This window comes from Larimichthys crocea, chromosome XIII, assembly GCF_000972845.2.
Source record: "Larimichthys crocea isolate SSNF chromosome XIII, L_crocea_2.0, whole genome shotgun sequence".
Taxonomy (NCBI): Eukaryota; Metazoa; Chordata; class Actinopteri; family Sciaenidae; genus Larimichthys; species Larimichthys crocea.
The window spans coordinates 2428435-2439658 of record NC_040023.1 but is presented as its reverse complement, the minus strand read 5'-3'; the positions used below and the strand labels follow the sequence as shown (position 1 = coordinate 2439658).

Below are 11224 nucleotides of genomic sequence, written 5' to 3'. Positions count from 1 at the left end.
ACCAATACATTACAAGTTTAGAATATGATATAGCAATTACTGGCAATATTCCCAAAAATATTTTCTGAGATGAAAAAACTTTTAAACTAAAATACCGTAAAATAATACTGCTGAAAAAAGTGCCATTTTAACCTTTCCTTTCTGTGTTGTGGTAGTGGGCCACCTTCATGGACATCGGAGTGATGTGTTCAGGGTCACTCAGCTCAAGTGTCGCCTCTGAAACATTGTAACTATACACTGTAAGAGCTGTCTGCCTCTCTGTAAGACAGAGACAGTTGCTGTGGAAACAGACAGGATGCGTCATCAGGCGGGTTACGGCCCCGCACCGCCTCCTCCTGCTGGGACTTAACCACGCCGACACACCCCTCTGACCCTGGGGTTGATCCTCTGGGACCGAAGGAGGGAATGAGGCTCTGTTATTGGTTTGTGATCTTTGCAGTGAAGTAATACGACAGCCGTTTTCCTTCGCTGTCACTCTTCCCTGAGGATTTCCGAACACGCGTCTCGTTTTGTCAGCCGTGGTTTAGTGAAGACTCAGCTTCCATCATTTTCTGGGGGAGGAGGAAAGTCTCAGATGCCACATTTACATCCAAAGAAATGTGTGTCTTACTCAGCTTTGTAGATGTTGCATGTATGATAAGTTAATATAATGTGGATAAGTTATATTTTTACATTAGAAAAACACCTGGTTACTTACAATCTAAACATTTTCTGTGAAATATTAAAATCTTGGTTTCGAAAGGAATTTGACATTTTGGGAAATATGCTCATTCTCTATCTTCACTGCACAAAAAGTATGAAACTACAGCCAACAGCTGGTTAGCTTAGCTTAGCACAAAGACTGAAAACAGGGGGAAACAGCTAGCATGGCTTTGTAGGTAACAAAATCTGCCTACCAACACCTCTAAAGGTCATTGATAACGTTATATCTCGATGTCGTCGACATCAATGTTACAATTCCAGGAAATCACTGTCCAAGGAATAATCTGGCACACACCTCCCACAAAACCCACAGCTTGTCCTTTATAAACATTGTTTTGTTGGTAGATGCTGCTATAAGTGGATTTTGTTACCCCCAGACAAAGCCGAGCTAGCCGTTTCCATCTGTTTCCAGTCTTTGTGCTAAGCTAAGCTAATTGACTTTTCGCTGCAATCTTCTTCCATACAAACAAAACAATGTAACGATCTTCTCATCTAACTCTCTTTAGAAGAAAGAAACACTTTCTTAGAAATGTGCGGTTAGCACATACCGTTGACTTTATAATTGCTTTTGCCAAGGGCAGCTGTGTGAGTACTAGCATGAAATGGGGTCTTCATGGATCCACAGAGGGACCCATGGGAAACGCTGTGCAGGGTTCTAAGCTGGTCCATTGATCGCAGGTTGGTGGTTTGTCCAGATCCTCCAGCGTCAGAGTGTCCTTGGACAAAATCCAACACAAAATGCATCAACCCGAACAAACCCACAAAAGGAGAAACACCCAACAAGAAGCAGCACGACGCAACACCAATTAACAAGCATCCCCGTCTGAAAGCAGAGGAAATATATTTCACACTTTCCGTCTCTTGTCAAAAAACACATTTTGTCCTGTGATGAATATGATGGCAAACTGTTTAATCAAATAGTATTGCACCCAGCTGACTTTGGTCTCAGGTCAGTTCTCAGTTAGGACACAAGTGGATCATCAACCATGATATAATTTGGGAGATGATACACAGATGTCTAAACATTAGACACACCTTTAACCCCAAAAGTGTCATGGAATGACAGAAACGGAAGCCTGTGATGCCATCCGCAGAGAGAGTAAACTTTACTTTAGTGATCACCTCACTCTACCTGTCCTTCAGTGTGGATGCAAACCTTCCGTTTTTTTTTTTTACTCACAGCACCTTGACATCATTTATCAAATGCCGCCAGCCACCCCCGTTTCTCTGCTACGCACTTCTTAGTCTATTTTTACCCTTTTACCCTGCTTTTCTATCACTGGGGTGACGCTCCTCCACTGCAGCAGAGTCACAGCGACGCGGTCAAGGGCACCCTTTCAATCTAATAACAAGCCATCCGAGAGACGAGGAAATGAATTAAATGCTGTTTTCATCCAGTTTGTGTTTGGTGCTGCGCCACATGACATTTCTTTCACAGGGACACACTGACTGTGTGTGAATGTGTGTCGTGATGCTTGACTAAACAGAAAAGAAAGGGGAGAAGGAGGGGGAGGGAGAGCGTATTGTATTGTAAATTGTCTCTGTATGGCGCACTGAGGTGTGTTGGATGACTCATCCAAGGTGACTGAGTCTTTCTCCTCTTTTTCTTCCCCCCACTCACCTACGCTTTTTGTGTGCTCAGGCACCAGGCACCCACGACAAACTCTTCTTTTACTTGGTTGTCTTACCTCATATATGGCCAACGCTTTTACTTCTGTGGCCCTGCCGTGCATCAGCAGGTTTGATTGAAAGAGTCATGTGGAGGTGGACTCTTCTCGACTTTATTATTTGTTGTTCTCGTACACTTGAAGGGTACTTTAACGCCGGGAGGGACAGAGTTCATATAACACGCTGGGTGGGTGAGTAAATACTGTAATTGCCAGATCCTGCGATGTTTCATATTGGCTGCTGGAAGAGCCCTCCATTCTCAGATTTCCTGGTGTAATGGGACACTCGAGAAATTGCTTTTAAAAAACAAAGGCATGAGTGGCACTGCCCGCTGACTTTGTCCTGCAGGTATCACCTGTGAAGGAGTGTTTTGGTGTTGTATCCGGTGATCTGTTCCCTTTGCAGTCTTTAATGTTAATTAATTCCCTTTTTAAACATGGATTTAGGTCAAAGACAGGCAATTAAACCATGTAATGCAGTTAATTATCATCACCAGGCAAACAGGCTCCAGTTTATAGAAAAAAATCAATCCAATTTCTTCAATTTATGTGTCATCTAACTGTGCATTTATTCGATGAAGCCTTGTATCTTAAAAGGTGCTCTGCAGAGAGCTGAAGACCTAATGTCACCTAATGTGACAAAACTTAAGCACTTGTTAATTTAGTTTATTTTCAGGCTTTCTGGAGTGTTCTTGGGGTTTATAACTTATATTCATGTCCAGATATTTTAATGATTCTCTTTTAAAGCCCTCACTATTTATTCTTAACCCCTTGTGGTTTTAGCAAGTTAAACCAGTGTGGCAAGGTGGACAAAACGTCACTCAAAATCTTATCGACATTTGTAACTTCTCTTACAGCTCAAATCAACACCAATTCCAACCAGTATGTTATGTGTCTCATTTGATATCAGGCTGTAATAACAGCAGGACAGAGGAGGACTGAACAGTTTTAGCAGATATAGAAAGAGTTGAAAATTTTTACTTCATAAAAGCGAGTTGCGGACAAAAACATGAATCTAAGAATGAATGCTCATGTTGCTCTCTGTCTGCTTCCTATGGACTGTATAAAACATGTAGTATCATGTAAACATGTTTACTGCAAAGTTAAGCTTTTTTTTTTTTTTAAACTTATTTTTATTTCCCTTTATCCACCAACATGCTTTTATAAGGTAAAATTTTCACCTCTTTCTATATCTGCTAAAACTGTTCAGTCCTCTCTGTCCTGCTGTTATTACAGCCTGATATCAAATGAGACACATAACATACTGTTGAAATTGGTGTTGTATTTCCACTATAAGAGAAGTTACAAATGTCGATAAGATTTTTAATGACGTTTTCTTACTTCTGAAACATGGATGCTCCTCGTCCACCTTGCCACACTGGTTTCACTTTGCTAAAACCACAAGGGGTTAAGAATCAAATAGTGAGTGCTGTAAAAGAGAATCATTAAAATATCTTGACATGAATATAAGTTATAAACCCCAAGAACACTCCAGAAAGGAAAATGAAAATAAACTAAATTAGACAGTGCATTAAGTTGTCACATTAAGGTGACATTAGGTCTTCAGCTCTCTGCAGAGCACCTTTTAATGATACAAGGCTTCATCGAATAAATGCACAGTTAGATTACACATAAATTGAAGAAATTGGATTGATTTTTTTTTTATAAACTGGAGCCTGTTTGCCTTGTGATGATAATTAACTGCATTACATGGTTTAATGCCTGTCTTTGACCTAAATCCATGTTTAAAAGGGAATTTAATTAACTATTTAAAGACTGCAAAGGGAACAGATCACCTGATACAACACCAAACACTCCTTCACAATGTGATACCTGCAGGACAAAGTCAGCGGTGCAGTGCACTCATGGCTTTGTTTTTTAAAAGCAATTTCTCGAGTGTCCCATTTACACCATGAAATCCGAGAATGGAGGGCTCTTCCAGCAGCCAATATGAAACATCGCAGGATCTGGCAATTACAGTATTTACTCCACCCAGCGTGTTATATGAACTCTGTCCCCCCCTGCGTTAAAGTACCCTTCAAGTGTACGAGAACAACAAATAATAAAGCCGAGAAGAGTCCACCTCCACATGACTCATTTCAATCAACACTGCTGATGCCACGGCAGGGCCACAGAAGTAAAAGTGTTGGCCATTATATGAGGTAAGACGGTAACCTAAGTAAAAGAAGAGTTTGTCTGTGGGTGTCTGGTGCCTGAGCACACAAAAAGCGTAGGTGAGTGGGGGGAAGAAAAAGAGGAGAAAGACTCAGTCACCTTGGATGAGTCATCCAACACACCTCAGTGCGCCATACAGAGACATATTTACAATACAATACGCTCTCCCCCTCCTTCTCCCCTTTTCTGTTTAGTCAAGCATCACGACACACATTCACACACAGTCAGTGTGTCCCTGTGAAAGAAATGTCATGGTGCGCAGACACCAAACACAAACTGGATGAAAACAGCATTTAATTTCATTTCTCGTCTCTCTGATGGCTTGTTATTAGATTGAAAGGGTGCCCTTGACCGCGTCGCTGTGACTCTGCTGCAGTGAGGATGTTCGTCACCCAGTGATAGAAAAGCAGGGTCAAAGGGTAAAAATAGACTAGAAGTGCGTAGCAGAGAAACGGGGGTGGCTGGCGGCATTTGATAAATGATGCTCAAGGTGCTGTGAGTAAAAAAAAAACAGGAAGGTTTGCATCCACACTGAAGGACAGGTAGAGTGAGGTGATCACTAAAGTACAAGTTTACTCTGCTGATGGCATCACAGGCTTCCTGTTTCTTTCATTCCTATGACACTTTTGGGGTTAAAGGTGTGTCCAATGTCTAGAAATCTGTGTATCATCCCTAAATTACATCATAGTTGATGATCCACTTGTGTCCTAACTGAGAACTGACCTGAGACCAAAGTCAGCTGGGTGCAAATACTATTTTGATTAAACAGTTTGCCATCATATTCATCACAGGACAAAATGTGTTTTTTGACAAGAGACGGAAAGTGTGAAATATATTTCCTCTGCTTTCAGACGCAGATGCTTGTTAATTGGTGTTGCGTCGTGCTGCTTCATGTTGGTGTTTCTCTTTTTGGGTTTGTTCGGGTTGATCGCATTTTGTGTTGGATCTTGTCCAAGGACACTCTGACGCTGGAGGATCTGGACAAACCACCAACCTGCGATCTATGGACCAGCTTAGCCCCTGCACACCGTTTCCCATGGGTCCCTCTGTGGATCCATGAAGACCCTCTATTTCATGCTAGTACTCACACAGCTGCCCCTTGGCAAAAGCAATTATAAAGTCAACGGTATGTGCTAACCACACATTTCACATGAAAGTGTTTCTTACTTGAAGAGAGTTAGATGAGAAGATCGTTAGCATTGTTTTGTTTGTATGGAAGAAGATTGCAGCGAAAAGTCAATTAGCTTAGCTTAGCACAAAGAATGGAAACAGATGGAAACAGCTAGCTCGGCTTTGTCTGGGGGTAACAAAATCCACTTATAGCAGCATCTACCAACAAAAAACAATGTTTATAAAGGACAAGCTGTGGGTTTTGTGGGAGGTTGTGCCAGATTATTCCTTGGACAGTGACTTCCTGGAATTGTAACACGTTGATGTCAACGACATCGAGATATAACGTTATCAATGACCTTTAGAGGTGTTGGTAGGCAGATTTTGTTACCTACAAAGCCATGCTAGCTGTTTCCACCCGTTTTCAGTCTTTGTGCTAAGCTAAGCTAATATTCTTTTTGAAACCAAGAATGAAAAGAGATTTTAATATTTCACAGAAATTGTTTAGATTGTAAGTAACCAGGTGTTTAATAATGTAAAAATTAACTCATCCACATTATATTAACTTAAGTTATCATAAATGCAACATCTACAAAGCTGAGTAAGACACACATTTGGATGTAAATGTGGCATCTGAGACTTTCCTCCTCCCCCAGAAAATGATGGAAGCTGAGTCTTCACTAAACCACGGCTGACAAAACGAGACGCGTGTTCGGAAATCCTCAGGGAAGAGTGACAGCGAAGGAAAACGGCTGTCTGTATTACTTCACTGCAAAGATCACAAACCAATAACAGAGCTCATTTCCCTCCTTCTGTCCCAGAGGATCAACCTCCAGGGTCAGAGGGGTGTGTCGGCGTGGTTAAGTCCCAGCAGGAGGAGGCGTGCGGGGCCGTAACCCGCCTGATGACGCATCTCTGTCTGTTTCCACAGCAACTGTCTCTGTCTTACAGAGAGGCAGACACGCTCTTACAGTGTATAGTTACAATGTTTCAGAGGCGACACTTGAGCTGAGTGACCCTGAACACATCACCGATGTCCATGAAGGTGGCCCACTAACACAGAAAGGAAAGGTTAAATATTGGCACTTTTTCAGGAGCATTATTCTTTGGTATTTTAGTATAAAAAGTTTTTTTATCCCAGAAAATATTTTAGGGGAATATTGCCAGTAATTGCTATATCATATTCTACTTGTAATGTATTGGTTTATAGTCTCTACACTAACCATATTATTGAATTCTGTAAAATGAAAGGACACTATCCTCCCAAGCGACTTATTTAATTGAATCTGTTCCAAAAAAACAACAACTTGTTTCTCATTATTTAAATGAAACAAAACACACAGCATCAGTCCGACAAGGATCATTTAATAACAAAAATTATAATACAAACAAGTTACAAATAAAGAGCAGACTCATTTCTGACCATAGCAAGTGATCAGGCACAAAATTACCATCAAACAACATTTGCATTCGATAGTCGTGGCCATGAGAAACCTGAGCTTGATACAAAATGTCATGAACTGTGTTACAAATGTATGACGCACAACGATTAGTAAGCATTACAAAAGGTGTAAGAGTATAAATATACTGTATGTACAACTGATGGAGTAAATATTTGAATGTAGAATCAGACCTTGTAGCTCTTGAATATTTTCGTATGTACAGATGGGAGTTTTAGAAATTGCGTACTCAGCGTCCATGCAGCAGCAGCAGGGACATTAAAAACAAATGTGTCTCGTGGCAACAACATTAAATTATTCCTCCTGTCTGCTTCTCCCTTGCTGTTGATTTGCATTTCTTTAAATTAAGTTTCAGCAACGTAATATTTACGAAAAACAATACCAGGTTATTGTCAAATTCTGCTGGCAACCACAGAGGATCCTGCCTGCTCAAACTCAGGCTTTCATTTCAAGGGTCACAGGTTGAAGGTCAGGGGTCGTGGTGCAGCAGTTACTAGGAGGGGGCATCTTCACCATGTATAGCCTTATAATTGGACATCTCCTCGGGGAAGACTTTGCTGAGCTCGGAGATAAGAAGGCTCTTGAATTTCTGTAACGAAATAAAAATACAACAGTAAGGTTAGAACTTCTTATCATTTATGTAGAAGACTAAACTCTTATGTTTATGCCAAGGACATAAGAGCAGTACAGCTGTTTGCATCACCAAAGAATTCCTAAACATGCTTGCAAGCATTAAATAAGTCTGTCGGCTGTTTGTTCTTGCAGCGTCACTGGTGGAGAATCTCAGTGACCCTGGCATTTTATCTCTTACCGTCATGGTGTCGATCTTTCCTTTGACCTGCTCGTTCCTCGCCAAGGCTCTCTCCAGACATTCCTTGGTGTACAGCTGAGGGTTTCGCCCTTGGTCAATGTATCTGCAAAGATGAAGCATAATATCAGTTGAGGGCGCTGTGATGAAGCGGCGAGGCAAGAATTTCATTAGCTATATTTGATAAGGCACATTCCATGATATAGAGGTTTTTTGTACATTATCTACTTACTCCAACAAAAAAAACTGTATCCTCAAGTGCTATTATACATACATGTATAACCCTCACTCTGTCTTTTTTTATGAACACCAAGGCAAACTGTTTCACTCCTACATAACTGTTTATTTTCTAAAATCACTCAAGTAACAATAGCTAGAACAAGCGTTCCATTCATGTGTCGGTGAACCTGTTTTTTATTGATTTATTTGTCTTTTATTATTATTTCCACTCTCAAAGTGCATATATGCAAGTGTATGTGAGTATGCCGACATGCTTTTGTACTAGGCGATCTGATTACTGCGGGGGTGAGTGGTCCTAATTGTGCGAACAAACCGACATCCTTTACTTCATTTTTTGCCTCTTGTTGCTGCTGTTTTTGTTTTTACCTTGATTACTGCTTTTTTTTTTCCAGGGTGTCCAGGGAGGGCAGGATATTTGTTTTGACAAATAAAGTTTTTGTACATAAATTAATAATGAATATATATGTTTAAATTAATTTGTACTGAATGAATGTATGAACATGGGAATAAGAAGAAAAGAAAGGGGCTTTCTCAAGCTTTCTTAACAAACTGAATAAAGATTTCTTTGGTATCCTAGCTTTGCGGATGTGCACACAACTGTCCTCAGCAAAATCAATTGTACAGTCAACAGTACATATTTCACCTGAAAAAGTGTTAATAACTCTGAATAGTTTGGACATTTTAGTAAAAAAAATACTTGTTCTTGAAGAGAGTTAGATGAGAGGATCGTTTGTATGGTATGACACTGCAGCCAAGAGTCAATTATTTTAGCTTAACAAAATCCACTTATGGCATCCACCAACAAAAAACGATGCTTATAAAGGACAAGGTGTGCTTTTGTGGGAGGTTTGTGTGCCAGACTATTCCTTAAACAGTGACTTCCTGAAACTGTAACCCCTCATAAAATATGTTGATTTTACATTTGTTTGTTTTTTTAAATAAATAAGATATGCTAATCAATCAATTACGCTGGGGAACACAATTTTTGTTGAGTTAGCCGTCAGCTGTTTTTAACTAATTTTTGGGTGCGGAATCCAAAACTGATCTCAGTTTTGCTCTATGACGTCATGTTTTTGAACTATAGGATCCCTGTTTTCTTAAAAAAATATCAAAAATACTGTACTTAACAGATATGTGCTTGTTTTCACTAGACAAAAGTAACAGCCTGTGCAATGATCTTTTTGCTCTCGCCAAACCATGATGATACCAAATGCCAACTTTTCACATGTTCCTTTGGTCCACATCTGAGAAAAGGCAGCACAAATCCTCTTCATTCCTACTATACTAGCTTTCTGTTTGCAGATATTGATAGTACTGACCTATTGGGAGCTGCACACACCTCTCACTGCACTGTCTCAACTGTGACTGCACAAACAAGTTGCCCTGTAGCTGTAGATGAGTCCAATCGTAATCAGCTGGCAAGTCTTACTACAGCTAATCAGTGGAGTTTTGCTTATCTTGAGGGTAAGCTGTGGAGAAAAAACTTGATGTGCTAGAAAAAAAACTGACTGCAATTTTATTTTTTTTGGGCCTTTTTATGCCTTTAATGATACTACAGCTGAAGATAGACAGGAAGCAGAGAGAGGGAGAGTGACACGCAATAAATGGCCGTCTGATGCGGGATTCGAACCGGGGCCAGCTGCAGCGAGGACTATAGCCTCCACACACGGGGCGGCTTCTCAACCCACCACGCCACAGACCACCCCACAGTTTTAGTTTTAATCAGCATAAAAATCTTTTTTGAAATTGTTCCCCAGTGTTACCTACAAAGCCAGGCCAGCTGTTTCTCTCTGTTTTCAGTTTTTGGCTGTAACTTCATATTTTATTATCGATTTGTCTGTTTAAATGTTTAACTGAAAAAAAAAAGACTATACGGATAAATTTGAAATAAAATATCTGTATGCTTCTATCATTTCACAAACTTTACTGTTGCATGTTTATGCCGAATCTAATAAAAATCCTCTCCACACCACACAGGATAAAAGCAATATGCAATAAAAATCCTCTCCACACCACACAGGATAAAAGCAATATGCAGGGTTCCCACGCCTTTTTCATGAACAAATTCAAGCACTTTTCAAGCACCTTCAAGCACCAGTTTTTCCATTTTTCCAGCACCTTTAAATAGGTAGCCTACTAGTTGTGTTTGCCATGATGGTCATGGGAAGCGCAGCGGTGCCACTGTATGGCATAATAATATGGGTCTAATTAGCATTATTTCATATGGTGGTAGATTGACTTTTTTGATTTTTAACTAATTGTGAAGTGGCTTGTATTCTCAGCTTGTGAGCGGTGTATTGTGTAACTAAACATAGCGCAATAACAGTGACAAATTTCAAGCATTTTCAAGCACTTCACAAAAAAATTCAAGCATTTTCACAACCTTGAAAACACTGAATTGAAATTCAAGCATTTTCAAGGAATTCAAGCACCCGTGGGAACCCTGAATATGATGCATAACATGCAAAAATTTCAGTAAATGGGGTGAAAAACTAAATAAATCCACTCGTTTCTGCACGGGGTTTGGTGTCAGAGAGGAATACGTGCATTCCCAGCCACACAGGTGTGAATAAAACGCTACAATAAACAAACTCACTCGAACACCTCCAGCGGGACGTTGATCTCATGCAGCTGCTGGCGGCACTTCTCGATGTCCTGCAGGCCAGATATCATGAAGTTTCTGCCGGCGAGAAGCGACAGAGCGGGTAAACAAGTGAACACGGTGTTTGTTTGTTTGTATTCGTGTGGTTAACATGTAAAAAGGACTCACAGCTTCTGGTTGAGTCCCGCCTGGCTGCTCGGCTGGAAGTCGCTGACGATGATTCCCAACTGTCGAATGTTCTCGATGAATTTCTCCAGGTGCTCCTCCAGGTTATCAAACCTCTCCGCCATTTTAACGAACGGCCTCTAAAGCTACCTTTAAAAAACAAAACAACAACAACAAAACAAATAAAACTAAATTAATAAACTCGGATTTTAGAGAAATGAAGCTGTTTACTGTCTGACACTGCGACAGTCACGGCGCAGAGGAGCTTTACGGCAATGGAATGAACCAATCGCTG

At 40.5% G+C, this 11224-nt stretch overlaps 1 protein-coding gene across 1 annotated transcript; it reads right to left on the bottom strand.

The window, feature by feature from the left end:
* Window positions 1–6998: 6998 nt before the first annotated feature.
* On the bottom strand, window positions 6999–11224 carry med10 (mediator complex subunit 10). The gene is made up of 4 exons (XM_010735693.3): window positions 10933–11224; window positions 10759–10842; window positions 7926–8028; window positions 6999–7703 (listed from the first exon to the last, which is right to left on the bottom strand). Exons 1-4 carry the CDS (start codon window positions 11052–11054, stop codon window positions 7608–7610), a joined length of 405 nt encoding a protein of 134 aa, XP_010733995.1. The 5' UTR covers window positions 11055–11224; the 3' UTR covers window positions 6999–7607.

Coding starts and splice junctions, on each gene's coding strand:
- med10 (XM_010735693.3), bottom strand. CDS start 11,054: ATGGCGGAGAGGTTTGATAACCTGGAGGAGCACCTGGAGAAATTCATC. Junction 8,029..10,758: donor GTCCCGCTGGAGGTGTTCGA/GTGAGTTTGTTT, acceptor TCATCTTTGCAG/ATACATTGACCAAGGGCGAA. Junction 7,704..7,925: donor GAAAGATCGACACCATGACG/GTAAGAGATAAA, acceptor ATTTCGTTACAG/AAATTCAAGAGCCTTCTTAT.